This window comes from Eptatretus burgeri, chromosome 4 (genome assembly GCF_056783735.1).
Source record: "Eptatretus burgeri isolate ZD-2024b chromosome 4, Ebu_testis_v1, whole genome shotgun sequence".
Lineage (NCBI taxonomy): Eukaryota > Metazoa > Chordata > Myxini > Myxiniformes > Myxinidae > Eptatretus > Eptatretus burgeri.
Window position 1 is genome coordinate 62,717,457 of NC_140964.1, and position 16,860 is coordinate 62,734,316.

At 44.7% G+C, this 16,860-nt stretch overlaps 1 protein-coding gene across 1 annotated transcript in view; it reads right to left on the reverse strand.

The window, feature by feature from the left end:
- Positions 1–221: 221 nt before the first annotated feature.
- LOC147028198 (actin-related protein 3) overlaps positions 222–16,860 on the reverse strand; it is a 44,770-nt gene continuing 28,131 nt past the window's right edge. The window contains exons 10-12 of the mRNA XM_085878347.1: positions 10,195–10,320; positions 9,883–9,966; positions 222–611 (exon numbers count right to left, since the gene is read on the reverse strand). Of these exons, the coding sequence (XP_085734473.1) occupies positions 516–611; positions 9,883–9,966; positions 10,195–10,320 (306 nt within the window). The 3' untranslated portion in view covers positions 222–515. The remainder of the gene's footprint in view (positions 612–9,882; positions 9,967–10,194; positions 10,321–16,860) is intronic.

A 16,860-nucleotide genomic window follows, 5' to 3' on the forward strand; every position in this document is an offset into this window, starting at 1 on the left:
TGCAGATTGAAAACCTGTACAGGATGTATTGTCATGACCAATTCACAGAAATGTACAAGGCAATTGCAAACTATTGGTACGGATGGGTAGAGGAGGGAAGGAGGGTGAGGGGCAGTTCTGGAGGGTCAAAAGAGTAGTTTAAAATGAGGAACTAGATGAAAGAGTGGATTAAAGCACTCGATCGGTGCAGTGAGCAGGAAAACCCTCACCAAGTTTTTTTCTTTCTTTTTGACCGACCATTAGCCATGACAGCATGTGGCGACATCTTGATTTTTGCAGCTATTGGTCCAGGACAGGCTGCAGGTGTGCAAAGGTCTACAAGCTGAGTCCAAGGGGTGAGCGAGCAAAAGCTTGGCAGCAAGGATGTTGAGGAAGGTGGAAAAAAAAATCAAATGAGGAACAGACAAACGAAGAATAGCTGACACGGTCAGAATTTGGACACACGAATGGACAGCCCTTTACGTGCAGTGGGCGACCCTTATTGACCGCTTCCAATGTGGCACAAAAGGACTCCATTAAGACATTGCCCCAAAGACCGGGTTGTGGCGACAAATGCTTGGGCCATACTCTTCATAATCCTTCTTCGTGTGGCACACTTGGTAGAACTCGGGCTGTGGACAAAGTTGGGGATTAGTGAGAACAAGAGCAAGACATGAAATAGGCCGAAGTGTGGTTCATGACTGATGGATCGTGGAAGTTCACAATGGAATCACAGAATGCACATTTTGTCAAATTTGGCAGAGATTATCAATTTATGAATTTTAACAATTCACTAAAGTTTAGTACATATTCATTTAGAACTTGCTTATGAGACAAATATCACAAAAATGGAAAGAAACAAATCACTTGACACCAATAGCAGAGATGCCAACTTTTGGAAATCAGAATTAGGAAGGATTTTCAACCGACACCAAATAATGTGCGCGAAGCGCACATCTCGAGCGCGGAGCGCTCGACCCTTGCGGCGGGGTCCAGGGCCCGCCTTAGGGCCCTGGAAGCTCTGGGGTTCTAGACGCTCTCTAGTGCCCTCTGAGCCCTATTTTGGAGCATTTAACATGTTAAGAATTCCCACTTTTTGAACAAAAAAAGGGGAAAATTGTGCACTTTTTAATGTTACATGTATGTTAATATTAGTAAGTTAGGGGACAATCAAAGATTAACAAAAAGCACAAAAGAAGCAATATTTTTCTTACCTTACTGGCTGGTACTACTGCTGCTTGCTTTTTCCATGGCAGCTTTGCTGAGTGACAGCTGTGTGGCTCTTTTAGCCCTTCTGATTATGTCTTTGCTGTATTCTCTCTGGTAGCAAGGGGTGCTATGAGCTAGTTTTTCAATTAAGAGAGCTTCCAGGGTTTTGACACTCAAATTGGGACGAAATTCAGTATGATTCTTCCGTACAAGACTGAGTGCCCGCTCACGTGATGCGTTCGAATGAGGAATGACCAAGATTCCCTTCATCACTTTGCTCAAATTAGGATACTTCTTGGCACCAGTGCAGGGATCTGTGAGCTGTGAAATCCGATGCCACTGCTCATCCACTCTCACTGTCTCAGTAGCAATTGTAGCTATGGAGGCGTCTGCCTGGTAGTGAGCGAATTCACTCTCAAGACTGTCTATGTCACTATCACCGCCACTGAACAGACAGGGGAATTTCTTGATGAAAAACTCCACACAGTCAAACCCCACTTCTTGGTGTAGCTTAACATCCAGCACCTGAGCATGCTTGGCTAATTCATCATCTAGCGGCCAGGTTTTGAAGATGTAATTGCAGGCTTTCACATAATATGAGCGAACTGCACTGAAGAAACCTTGGATGTCTGACTCACTCAGAGTGAAGGTGGATTTCTTGAGACTCCTTTGTTCCCTTATATACAGTTTGGCATCGTTCCCAATCATGAGGTCCTCATCATTCTTCTGATGATTTCTGTCAGAGAAGGGTACATTTACCAGAGCAACCGATGACACCGATGGTTTCAAAAACCGTACGAAGATATCTTTCAGAAGACCATTCAATTCTCCGTGCAGGAGATGAATACAGGGTTCGTCTCTTTGGAGCAGAAGATTCCCCTTCTCAAAAAGCTTGTTAGCATATCGAAGGAAGAAACAATAGAGTTTTGTTTGTGGAGACAAGAACATCCTGTTGACACGTTTTTCTCTAGATTCCTGCACAGTGTTTGAGGAAGATGCGCTTTTAGTTGTAGAACTCGTAGTACACTTAGCCGCAGGGCGATCACACTTGCGTTTACTGCCAGCAGAAGAGGTCAGACTCGTAGTACCAGATCCAATTTTACGTTTGAGGAGAGAGCTTGAGGTAGGTGCAGCCAAGGAAGAAGACCTCTGATTCGAAGGTTTTGCTGAGCTTCTATCAAGTGATTTGGCAAAAGCAGAACTTAACTTGGGTCCTTCTTTGCCTGTAGATGGGACTATCACAGTCTTTCTCGACTCTGAAGGGATCTGCTTTGTAGATGAACGTGATGAAGGGCCGGTGATGCTACCTGCTCTCAGCATTGGTTTTGGTGCTGTCCCTGCTGTCTTCTTCGCAGCAGATACTGCAGTGGTAGTGGTGAATGCTGCTCCACTAGTGCTTGATCCTGCAGTGCCAGTACTGGCAGTAGATACAGTGCCGTCCTTCTTGCTCGTTGTTAGAGTCTTGGCTACAGTTGGTTGCATTTTTCTTCGTACTTCTTCTTTGAAGAAGAGGCGAAGTGGCTCCCACTGTTCAATCAGCCTGTCTAGGCACTGACCAAGGGACAGCCACCTTGTTGCGACATGCTTCAGAATCTTGTGTGTCGGGGCATCACAGAGTTCTTGCAGTGCTTTCACTCCTTTGACGCGTTTACTACTTTTGTCCAAGTAGTAGTAAATATCGATGAGAAAGTCATCTAATTCAATGGGTAAGGCCTGAGCCGCCTTCTTGGCCGTATTGTGCATCATATGGCAAGGGCATCCCATGATGTTAGACTCTGGATTTTGTTTGTGGATATAAGCAGCGACTCCTTTGTGCTTGCCCACCATGACAGAGGCATTATCAGCACAAAAGGAAACACAATTTCCCCACAGAATTTTCCTGTCACTGAACTCATGATCAAGCAGTTTGAAAATGTTTTCTCCAGTGGAATCTTGTTTGCACGCAGGCAAACTTAGCAAACCTTGCTTCACAATCCCAGCACTGTTGTCATAGTACGAAATCAGGACAGGATATAGCTGGGCCTCACCACTGTCATTGCTACAGTCTGTAGCTAGGCTAAATGGAGATAGTCTAGCAATATCGGCAATAGATGAAGCAGTAACATTTGACAACTCACCAATTACACTGGTCAACAACAAATTTGTTGTCTGCATTTTTTAAGCTGATTTAGGACGAATCTGATGCGCTGAATCCAAAACTCACATTAGTTTTATTCAATCAGGTCAAGTTTTTGAGATATGGCCACATGTCGTTTTTTACATTTTTGTTCACATGTACGCATGTGTGGAGCATTTTAGAAGAAGTTGGTGGGGGTAAAATGTCATGTCAAATAATTGTTTTGATTGGAAATAATTATTTTAATGACAAGAAGTATTCAGGTACGATAGTTCTAGGTGATTATGTCGAAAAGGGATCAGTTTGAAGTCATAAAACCTCAAAATCTTCCAAAAATTGGTGAGGCAAAGCATAAAGTTCGTGGATCAAAACTAAAGTTAATGGGGCAGATTTTGTAATAATGTGATACAAAAAAGTTGTATTTCTTGAAATAACGAACTCTGAAGAATGTACAATACCTACATGCGCCAATTTATGACATGCGCTTCTGCTCAAGCTTGGAGTGCCACAGTACGAACCCAAAGATTGGAGACTGTTCATTGACAGCAGCAAGCGATCACTGAAATGTGTTCTGCTACACAACGGCAACCAGTTTGCCTCTGTACCCATCGCTCACTCGACTACACTGAAGGAGAAGTATGAAGCGGTGAAGTACGTGCTGGAGAAAATTGGTTATGATCAGCATAAGTGGTTTATTTGTGTTGACCTGAAGATGGTGAACTTTTTGTTGGGACAACAGTCTGGCTTCACCAAGTACCCATGTTTTCTGTGCATGTGGGATAGTAGGGACTGTGCTCAGCATTACACGAAGAAGGACTGGCCTGTGCGGGAGGAATTGGTGCCATGCAAAGAAAGGAACGTCATCAACGACCCTCTGGTGGACAGAGACAGAATACTCTTCCCACCGCTGCACATCAAGCTCGGCTTAATCAAGCAGTTCACCAAGGCTCTGGACAAAGATGGTGACTGCTTCACTTACTTGTGCCAGGCTTTTCCAGGATTGACCATGGAGAAGTTGAAAGCTGGCATCTTTGATGGTTCTCAGATCCGTCAGCTCATCAGAGATCCAGAGTTCAAAAACTCAATGAACGAAGTGGAACTGGAAGCGTGGAAGACATTTGTTTTGGTAGTGAAGAACTTTCTTGGCAACAATAAGGCCAGAAACTACGCAGAACTTGTCAACAACATGCTGACTGCTTTCAGAAACCTGGGCTGCAACATGAGCATCAAGATGCACTACCTATTTTCACATATGAACCGGTTTCCTGAGAACCTGGGTTCAATGAGTGACGAGCAGGGGAGAGATTCCATCAGGACATGAAGGAGATGGAGACCAGGTATCAGGGTCGCTGGGACGCAGTCATGATGGCTGACTACTGTTGGAATCTGAAGAGAGACCTCCCTGCCGCTGAACATTCCAGGAGTTCGAAGAAACGGAAGTTCAAGCCCTGAAGTTTGAACAGTGGTGACGCAACATGCAATTTACTTGTACTTACCTTTATCAATGCCCACCATTCAGATGACAGTAATCGATGTTTCTATCATGTAATCAATAAATGTTGTTGGCAAAACATTTTTTTCTTAAAAACATGTTTAGGATGATATGTGTTGACAAAAATCAGCTGATAATGCCACAAAAATGTAATTGATTTTGTCACAAGATCTGATTTTTTCAAATCAACTTAGCACAAAAACCTGACCTGATGGAGAGAAACGGATGCCATTTCCTGATTCAGCAGTGCCAGAATACCCTAATTCACTTGTAGAAATCTAGACAACATTCAGAAAGTAAAAAATTGTTGACCAGTGTTATTGCTGAAGTTTTTGTTCTTGCACATCCATACTTTGAAGCAACTTTTGAATCTGGAAACATCTTTTGAAATAGAGGTCCAGCATGATCTGAGACTGATATGGGCAAGTTATGTTCCACAATAAATCCACTAAAGAGAAGTTCCGCTCGGGTAACATCCTCTTCCTCGCTTGTCCCTTGTTTGGTGAAATAATTCAGAAGTGTACCGGTACTCGTGCTCGAAGATCTCTCCTTTGCAATGTCTGTGTGCCGTTTGCTTCCAACGTGCTTCCGAATATCATCGCGACCTCCGTGCTCAACTGAAATATCAACACTGCATACTGTACAATACGCATGATGAATTCCTCTTTCAGACTTTCGAATACACGGGTATTGGAGACTGTATTCGGTCTTGCACTTCTGAGACCATTTCTTGGTCTTCGTAAGCTTCTTTTCTGCCATTTCGTAATCAACATCGAGGGCTTGAAGCATCGGTAACTTCGAAGTCGATGTTCCACAGCTGCAGCGCGACTCGTAGAACTCTAGCGGCTGTTAAACACCGCACGGTGGTCGCGACCGCCGGGCTGGTACGGGGCCCAGCTGCATGCTGCGTATCGCATGCATATACACTGTGCATACATACCGCATGCACTGTATTGCACACATACCGCATGCACTAAATCTCAGTGCATGATTGCATAAGCAAGATCCAGACCCAATGTTTCGCTGCTCCTCATTTGAATTTGCAATTTTTTACGTACAATTTGGTAGCAGCGAACGTTATGGAGTTACCACATGCTATACGTAGCAGACGATGCTTTTCATTCAATTCTCATACTAGTACATTCTGATTAGTGAACAGTGCAAAAATATCAAAATTTCGGGAGGATAAGGATAGTGATCGTAAGGGCGGGAGTTTGGGTGAATTTTCGGAAGCCTCCCGATGAAATCGGGAGGGTTGGCATTGCTGCAATAGGCAAGATCCACTGTTTAGCTGGGAAACTGGCCATCAAAAAAGCTTCAACAGATCCAGGCTGAAAATGAAAATAAACTCCATGCTAAGCTGGAAAGACCGTTACAGCCAGAGTAACAATCTCTCGTAAATAGATTTAATCAGCATCAACGGTGATCAAATATTGATCGCAAATGGAACCCACAACAATGATTCCGGAAAAACTGCATCGCCCCCAACTGGGACAGCCTATCCTCCTCATGGAAATAGTCCAAGAAAATCTAATGGCAAGTACATCAAGGCGAGAAATGGCCTTTTCACTTCTTGAGAATAGGACATTATTCAAAGCTTGTAAAATAATTATTGATGCTCTTAGAAAACAGTAAAAAGGAAAAAAAATCTTTAAAACAAATACCCATACAGGTTTTTTCTTTCCAGACAGGTTTCCACTGACAAACCAGACATAATCTGCTTAACAGAAACTTTCCTCCTTCAAGACGTCTCTGACTCCCAATAATCGCTCCTTGGTTACTCCCTCCTCTGGTGAGAGATCTGAGCCTTGTCCAGGTGGAGGAGTTGCTCTCTTCATCAAAGACTATTCCTCACTCACCATGCACTGCCCTCTCTCCCCCACACCCACAGGAATACCTCTGGCTTCGGTTTCCCCTCCTCTCCCACCGCATGTTTATATGTGTACTGTACCGTCCACCAAACAGTAATGACTCCATTTACACCTCACTATCCGAAAACATGGACCAACTTCTATCCTCTCATCTGAACTCTCTCTCTCTCTTCCTCGTATGTGGTGACTTCAACTGTCATCATGCCATTTGGCTTGGTGTGGGTACCTCTCTTACCTGCCATGGCTCTTCAGTAAAAGATTTCTGTGACTCATTGGGACTGACGGCAATCTGTCAACTTCCCGACCCGGATCTCAACCAATGGTACTCTATCTCTTCGAGATCTGATTTTCACCAATTTCCCAGAATACATCTGCTGTTCTTCCTCTGCTCGAATCAGTTCATCTGACCACGTGCATGTCAAAGTAGACATCTCTCTGGCTGTTATTAGAGAATCACTTCAGTGCCGTCGAGTCTGGCATTTCACTCAGGCCGACTGGCAAGGACTTCTAGCAGCCATAAAACTTCTAGACTGGTCTCCCAATTCTACTTCCTCCGATATCAACTCGTCCTGGAAATTCTTTCAAAGAAACTTGCTCTCTCTCATGCAGAGATTTCCCCATCTCGTCTTCAGTTGTCCTACCCTTCCTCCCGCCCATGGTACACTGAAGCTTGTGGCGAGGCAGTTGTCCTGAAACAACTTGCCTTTGCCTCAAGGAAGGCAAATCCAAGTGAAGGCAATCTCAGTTACTTCCACAAAGCTCTTAACAAGTGTGTGTCTTGAGGAGAGCCAGGAAACAACATCTTTGTCATCTCATATCTGAACTCTCAAACCTCTCTCCCTCCCCCAAATCCTGGTGGTGTCTAATCAAATCTGTTTATGGTGTATGTTCCCCCTCCATCCCATCCCTTACCTCAAATGGCCACACTGCTGACATGGCACGTGAAAAGGCTGAATGCCTAAACTCGGAGTTTCCTTCTAAATCTTGTGGCTGAAACCCATTGCTTTCTGTACCTACCTTACCCAGTCACACCCAGCTGTCCCTGGACTCTGGGTCCTTTTCTTCTGACAAAGTGGAGAGCTTGCTGTCAAACCATGACTCAGATTCTGCAACCAGTCCAGACAGCATCAGCCATCATGTCCTAAAAAAACTGGTCCACTGCTCTTGCTCACCCTCTCTCTGTTCTATTCACCCTCTCATTTGCTCAAGGTCATCTGCCATCTGCTTGGAAATCAGCAAACATTACCACTCTGCATAAAAAGGTGTAAAAACAGATCCCTGCAACTACAGACCAATCAGCCTTCTCCCAATCATCAGCAAGGTTACGGAATCCATCATCGCTTCCGACATTAAATCCTTCCTCTTATCCAATGGCCTGATTTCCGATCATCAATTTGGATTCAGACCAGGTCATTCGACCCTGGACTTGCTGTTCCTGCTTTCCCAAAAATGGATAGAGGTCCTCAATGCCAGGCATTAGATCAAAGACATCTCCCAAGACATATCATGTGCTTTTGACATGGTGTGGCACGCTACCATGCCCAACAAATTCTCTTCCTCTGGTGTCCAAGGCCATTTCCACTCATGGCTCGCAGACTTCCTCTCCTGTCGCAGTCAACGTATGGCCTTAAATGGAATTCTCTCATCCCCTCTTCCTGTCCAGGTTGGAGTTCCTGAAGGCAGGGTTCTGGGCCTAGCTAGTGCTATTTCTCGTTTTCATCAATTACGTCTCAGACTGAAAAATCCTCTTTATCTCCTTGCTGATGACTCCACCCTCTGCCGTACCATCTGTCATCTCTCAGACCGGCAAGCAGCAGCTTCTTCACTCTCTGCCGATCTGGATAAAATCACAAACTGGTCCAACACATGGAACATGTCCTTTCAACCCTGACAAATCTTACACTCTCACGACATCTCTCCAAAAGGACCATCTGGAACCGCCCCCCCCCCCATCTATTTTCTCAACAATCCTCTTGAAGAAGTCCTTTCATTCAAACTTTTGGGCCTCACTATCTGTCATGATCTTTCCTGGGAAAGCCACACGATCTTTCTCCAAGCTGGCCTCCAAAGCCAGTCGCCGATTGGGCATTCTGTCGTAAAAAGTCCTTCCTTGGCGCACCTGACCACATACAAAGCTTTCATCCACAACCTGATGGCGTACTGCTCTCTCTCTTCTGGGCAAATGCTCCCGCCTCTCACCTCTGTTGGCTTCATGCTGTCAAAATCAAGGCATTGGCAATCATTGGTATCTCCCACGATGAGGCCGAGTCTTTGGTTCCCTCACCGCAGGCAGTTTGGTGGTCTCTGTTCTCTTCAGTCTCCTCTCTGGCCTCGCTCCCCCCTCCACTCTGTCTGCAATGTCCCCACCCCCAACCCCCCATATTTCCGCAGGGCGCCCAAGGTCTGCCAGCAACCCCCTTCTGGTAAAACTACCAAAATCAAGAACCACTGCTCACCCTCATGCTTTCATTCCTCTTTTTTTCCATCTTTGGAACAAACTCTCACATACTCTTCCATCCCACTCTTCCCTCCAGGTCTTCAAAACAGCTGTTGTTCACCATCTCTTATCTTCCCCCATCCAAAACCCCAATCTTTTCTACCCTGCTAATCCACCCCAAACCCACCTCCTTCAAATTCCCTGCTTTCCTTCCTGAAAGTCCCTGTAGTGTCCATCTTGTTTATCCCGTTTACCCTGCTACCTTCCACAGATCTACCTTGTGTCTATTCCCCACTGTTTTCTGCTTCCCTCGCCCATCCGTCCTGTCTCCTGCTCCCCTTGTTATACGTTCTGCACGTTAACCCTTACATGTGCCTTGACATTGTATATTAAAAAAATAAAATAAAATAAACATTCCTTCGGGAGTGATGCACGGTGTCAATACCGACTCTCTCCAGCAGGGGGCACTGGTTAAAGCAATTGCACTACTGTATTCCATATGAACAGTGAAAAACTGCAAGTCATCTCCCCTCCCCCATCCTCGCAAGGGCAGAGGTGGGGGGGGAGGGTGGAGAAGTGGGTGTTTATTTTATGCCCATGACCTGACTGTGAGTTCCCCTATCATGCATGAAAAATTTGGTGGATCGGCCAAGCCGTTTGATTCAATCAGGTTGAGACAGACATACATTCAATAAGGTTCAGAGAGTTGATACAATCACAATGCATAAATCTAGGATTCCCGTATTTTAGTGTGAGGACCCAAAGTCCTGTGACTTACAGTGGATGCCAGCATGGAGCCACCAAACCACACAGCATATCGCTGCATATGGTGCGAAATCACTTGGACCTCCATTGGCTTCGGCTGCAAGAGCAAATGATGTAGGGTGAGAGGCACGATCACTTACACGGCCTCACAAATATGGAAAACTCTGAGACAAAGTTTACAACCAATTATTATTAACAAATGTCAAAAAGTGCTCATCGGGATAATGGCCATCACCTCGCATGTCAAGCTAATCGAGACAAAAAATGAGACAAATGTGCAAAAGCTGGAGTTGAGCGCCTTGCGTGCGTGTATGCGTTCTCGTGCCTTAATGCGGCCACCACTAAGCTCCTCGCTCAGCCGCAGTCGCCCGTCAACCGTACGCTTCAGGTCTCGCTGCAACCGCCGCCCAAAGTCCCGGAACATGGTCGAACCACCGGACAGCACGACGTTCTGTGGGACATCAAAGAGGATCCTTTGCACTCGCACAAACAATCCATTAAGCATTGTGAGATGGTGAGGTCATTCACCAAGAAGCATCAAAATTGCATCATCGACAAAGAACAGAATTACTTTTACGTCTGTAATTGGCAACTGGTTAAAAAAATAAAAAAACACAAAAAAAAACACCCAACAATTTACCAATTATACCTGCTGGAGCTCAAACAGCAAAATCAATTTCCTTTGAAAACTCGAAGCATTTGTTAGTGAAAAATACAATCTCCCGATTATTTCACATTCTTGACTGGTGAGAAATATTGGGTTTCCTTGAGGTCTACCCTTCTTCCCATCCGTGTGAACAACTCTGTTTGTTGCATTTTCACCTTCAGCTCCCACCCCCCCCTCCTCCACTATCCCTCCATCACTCCCTCAATTCCTCCCAACTATTACCCTGTTCCATGTCTTAAAATATAAATAAATAAATGAATAAAATAAAATAAAATAGAATCTTTTCCCTTCTCACCTTTCCCTCCCGTAACCACGTGACTTCCTCGAGACTCTCCCTCTCCCACTTCCTTGCCTTCCACATTTCCAATCCCACTTTGATCGTGAAGGTATTCACCACTCACCTTCACGATTTTTATCCCTTCAAACTCTTCCTTTATTCTGCCCCCCTCTTCCCTAATCTTCAAAAATAAATAAAATAAAAAGATGTCTCTTAAAATGTTGACTTCCTCTCTGCTGCTGTGCTCTTCTCTTTCAACAACCTGAGTTATTTTCAACCTTTCTTAAATCCTGTGTCAAAAATTCCATCTGTAACAACGCTTCTTTCCTTCATTCTCTCAATTCTTCTGAACTCCATCCATCCTCCAGTGAATTTAAACAAATCTCTGACCTACAATTTTTTTTTTTAATCCCATTTTGAAATGCATGTTCATCTTCCATTCGGTATTTTTTTCCAACTTCAGAGCAAATTCATCCCACCTCCTGAAATCTACCCTCTCCTTACTCCTCCCATCTTGCTCCCCATCCTACCTCTTCTCTTCACTCCTCTCCATTGCCATCTGCTTTCATAACAGTTCCCCCTCTGGTATCCCAAACTGTATGGTTTTCAAACATCCTTGGGCTCTGTTCCAATCGAACAAGTATCTCGCTCTCTCATTCAGTACACGCCTCAATATCTCAAACATGCTCCCTCTTTCCTCTTATCACACCTTTCCCTCTTCCCACCCAACCTAATTTGGTTCCCCCCCTCCCCCCGCTCCATACTTTAACATACCTCTACCCAGTCTCATCCTTCCTCTCTCACCACCTTCCCTTCTCCCTCTTCCCCCATGACCGTGCCTGCTCTCATCATCTCCGCTCCCTCCTCCCTATTCAAGACAAGCATCACACCTCCCCCTTTTCCCACCCCCTCAATTTTCATCACAACTCCCCCTCTTGCCCTCATGTCCTAAAAACCTGCTCTGCTGCTCTTGCTCACCCTCTCTCTGTTCTATTCACCCTCTCATTTACTCAAGGTCATCTGCCATCTGTTTGGAAATCAGCAAACATTACTGCCCTGCACAAAAAAGGTGCAAAAATAGATCCCTGCAACTACAGACCAATCAGCCTTCCCCCAATCATCAGCAAGGTTATGGAATCCATCATCGCTTCAGACATTAACTCCTTCCATTTCTCCAATGACTTGATTTCCGATCAATTTGGATTCAGACCACGTCACTCTACCCTGGACATGCTACTTCTGCTCTCCCAACAATGGATGGAGATCCTCAATGCCAGTCATGAAATCAGAGCCATCTCCTCGACATATCGCATGCTTTCAATACAGTCTGGCACACTGCCCTGCTCATCAAACTCTCTTCCTATGGTATCCAAGGCCATCTCCACTCATGCCTCTCGGACTGCCTCTCCTGTCACAGCCAACATGTGGCCCTTAATGAAGCTCTCTCATCCCCTAGTCCTGTCCAGGCTGGAATTCCTCAAGGCAGCGTACTGGGCCCTGTGCTTTTTATGGTTTTCATCAATGATCTCTCCGACTCTCTGGAAAATCCTCTTTATCTCTTTGCAGATGACTCCACCCTCTGCCGTACCATCGGTCATCCCTCAGACCAGCATACAGAAGCTTATTTGTTCTCTGCAGATCTGGGTAAAATCACAAACTGGTCCAACACGTGGAACACATCTTTCAACCCTGACAAATCACACAATACACACACACACACACAGTTTTTTTTTTCCAAAAGGACTGTCTGGAACCCCACCCCCCCCCACCCCATCTACTTCCTCAACAATCCCCCTGAAGAAGTAATTTCATTCAAGCTTCTGGGTCTCAGTATCTGCCATGATCTTTCCTGAGAAAGCCACATTTCCAAACTGGAATCCAAAGCCAGTCGCCGACTGGGAATCCTCCGTCATGCAAAGTCCTTCCTCGGCCCACCTGCGCTCCTGACCACATACAAAGCTTTGCAGCCTGATAGAGGACTGCTCTCCCCTCTGGGCTGGTGCTCCTACCTCTCACCTTTTCGCTGTGGAAAGCAAGGCATTTAGGATCATTGGTATCTCCCACGGTGAGGCTGTCTTTGAGTCTCTCACTCTCCCACCACAGGCAGGTCGGTGGTCTTTCTGTCTTCTACAGTCTCCTCTCTGTCCTCGCCCCCCTGCTCTGTCTGTGATCTGTCCCCCCCATATTTCCGCAGGGCACTCAAGGTCCACCAGTAACCTCCTTCTGGTTAAACTACCAAAATCACGAATCACTACTCACCTTCACTCTTTTATTCCTCTTTTTTTCTGCCTTTGGAACAAACTCCTACACACTTGAATCCCACTCTTCCCTCCAGGTCTTCAAAACAGCTGTTCACCACTATCTCTTGTCTTCCCCCATCCAAAACCACGATCTTTTCTACTCCCGTTAATCCAAACCAAACCCACCTTCAAATGCCCTGCTTTGTTTTCTGAAAGTCCCTGTAATGTCCATCTTGTTTACCCTGTGTACCCCCACCCCATCCCTCTCCCTTCCACAGATCTCATTGCCTCTGTTCCCCACTGTTTCGTGCTTCCCTCTCCAACCCCTCATCTCCTGCTTCCTTTATTACACATTCTGTGTGTTAGCTCTTATACAAGCCTCGATATTGCCAATACAATAGCTCTTATACAAGCCTCGATAACCAAAAAAAAAAAAAAGAAGTAGAAAAAAATTACCCCCGGCTGGGGGTGCCAGTCTTCTCTGAAGCTCTGTAGATGTAGATCTCTGATCGGCTGAGAATGGCTTCGATGTCGTCTTGTCTTTTGGTTCAACGTACAGACGAAAGCCCGGGAGTAAAAAGGATAGAAAACCTCAGAAATCAAACTACATTTCTGAGTTATCCGAAGATAGATTTTGAAAATGGTTGATTTGGAACATTTATGATCAATGTGTCTTCAAAAGGTCGGGTGAAATTTTTTTTTAACCATATCACATCGGCGATTTTTTTCCAACTTTGAAGACACGTGACTCGATAACCAGGACGAATTTCAAAAAACTGTCCTGACCAAATTTAGATATTGTTCCATATTATCATAATCCGAAGGAATTTCGAAGATCGGATCACAAACGGCGGAGGAGATAGATTTTGAAAATGGACGATTTCGCAACTTTGGAGTAGCCTTGACGTTGACCTTGACCTTCAATCGGGTCAAAGGTTATACCGTAGTGCATCCCTCATCGACATCTACCCACATACCAAATATCAAGAAAATAGGAAGAAAAAAATGGGGACCTACGTACGGACGGACGGATGGACATCGAGACTGGTTTATTAGGTCATCTCGTGAGAGATGACCTAAAAAGCACAACAGAGATGCCAGCACAAAGTGGACATCAGTCTTCAATCCCAGAAGTTTTCAATGACTCAAAAGGTACAATTTATCTGGAAATGGGAAGGAGACCACACTCCACCCCACCCCCATCCAACCTCCTCTCCCCCATCCAACCCACACCCACCTCCCCCTTTCAGACCTTATACTTCCTGCCCCCTCGAGAGCAATACATACTTCAAAGTAATTAATTTTGTGGAGAAAATAAACATTAAAGCTTAGACTTTAATCTCATGAACAATTCAGTGTGCTGAAACCTAAGCAAATCCAAAGGACTTGCAGAGGAAACCCACCTACCATTACAGTGGGACTGTCATTTTCCTTCCATGGTTTCAGAATGAAAAAAAACAAAAATTCACTGAGGAAAGTACAGTTCATTCATATACCTGAGGAAGCAGTACAGTTCATTTACCTCCACCATAACCGATCTTGTCTTGACCCAAAAGGCAACATGAACATCACCAGATAACACCATCAAAGTAATCAATTCCACCTCTGTAAAAAGCTCAAATCCCCTTTACCAATATTCAAGCTTTCCATGGTGCAGTCATCACCAACTGTGCATCGCTAAATAGAAAATCAAACTGAAGTGGATGACGATGACGGCAACACAGAATCAACGATGTTCGATGGAAAGACTCACCCACACCCCCAAAAGGTGGATTTTAACTGCAGCAATCGAACTGGTTTGACGCTTTGGCAGAAATGGAGGGAAAAATGTCTGATAAAGTAATTTGATGCTTGGCTTGACATGAAGAAAGTCGACATTGAAAGGGGTCGTGCTAAAGGCAAAAAAGGAGGATTGGCTTCGTGCTCAAACTTGGCAATCAATCGCTGAATGGAAAAAGGCCAAATGCAAAGACTCGACACATCAAACCAGGTAATATAACGTTGTGAAAAAGGAGATTTATCGGAAAAAGAAAGAAGGCATTTAAATACCCAGCAGGTAAAGAGAAAAGCTACATCGACAAAAGCTCAATCGGCAGAAATAGCTGCAACAAGGGTAGATAAGACGACCTACTCGGATAAAACTTGCAAGAGGTGGGTCGTCCATGGTCTTCAACAAACCATCTCATAAAGGGCTTGATTGATGCTAAGAGGGAATCTTGATTATTTTGTCCCTGGAAAACGATGCTGGATACCATTTACTGTCAATAGCAGTAGGGGTGGCCATGAATGAGATCCCGAGAAGAGCAAGCTGGTATTTGCCAGGTCTTGAATTGAGGAGGTATGGACTCTTTGTAACACCCGACTGGTTCAACAGAATGCCGGCGGTCAGACAAGGCCACACCATATCCCTTATACTTTAACCAGGTCCAAAGGGAAACGAGACAGCTAACATTGCTTCCCAAGGTGGTTATCATAACCTTGATCAAATTTCAGCTGATAAAATTATATTGTTCGCCACCGAGACAGACCGACAGTAGCCTTGACAAAACGTCGTATTCCTCCGCACCTTGGTTGGCATACCCAAACTCCTTGAGCAAAGAACATTTCTGGAAATAATTTTGTGTCTGGAGAAATATCCAAAAAGAAAAAACTGCAAAAGGAAGTTTGTTTTCACAACATTTTGGCCGAAGGAAAACAGCATTAATCATTATCATTAACGGCAGTGGGTTTACAGACTTGTGAAAGCTATTAGCAGTGTGATGCAATCACAATTAGAAATGTAAACGTTGAACATTGTGGTTTAATAGTTGTGGTAAGTGTGTACAAAGTGAAATTTAGTTGAATTTTTTGCTGTATCAATTTGCTTATTATTGCCAAACAAAGCTAAAGGAATGAAAAAGGCGATCAAGCAAAGTGGAGTTTTGGCAACGGCAAAGGCATTCAGTGTGGACCAAGGACGCGTGTGAGGGATGTGCGTCCGATCGTTTCTGCTTTCAGCTCCAGTGCACACACAGGCCAAGAGAAGCAGCAAATAGCACAGACGTTGAGAGAAAAGGGGACCAAAGGAATCCATCCGGTGGTGAGTTGGAAGGTATCCATATTATGCAAGATTATTGGTTCACACGACATGGAAACGGCACGGGTTGAATCATCCCTCGGGCCAAGACCAAGCCAAACTTTTACAGTCAGATCCGAGATGGCTTGCGACCACCAAGGTTTCGATTCCCAAAATCTATGGAAAACTTCCAAATAGATTGGTTTCCAAATAGTGTCGTCAATGGCTTGCGATCAGATCACCAAATGTGTCGAGATGTTTAACAACAGAAACGGAACAACACTTTAGCCAATATTCAAACTTTTAAAATAAAAATAAACCGATGTCACCCGCAGGGTGACCCGTATCTTGCCAAAAGGTGACCACGTGTGATTTCTTTAAGGTCACACTGAGGTGAACAGAGCTGCTATCCACCAGGAGCGACTCCTTGAGGAATATCTGCCTACGAGAGATTCCGATGAGAATCGTTCTACAGAGTAACCATGAAAAATGTGTTTGCCTCACAACGTCACCAAATGACGTCATAATGTCTCAAGCTTGACATCTCTAGAAAGCACTCATCGAGGTGTTCAATTTGAGGTACTACACGATATGGTTCCTAAAACGTGAAAATTTGACCTTGGGGTCAAATATGTTTGACCTCAGGCGCTAACCATGAAGGTCAAGGCCAATCCCCACCAAAAACTAATCAGCTGAGCGCCAGATCATATACTACATTCCCATAAAGCTTGGAGACTATTAGATTTAAAATA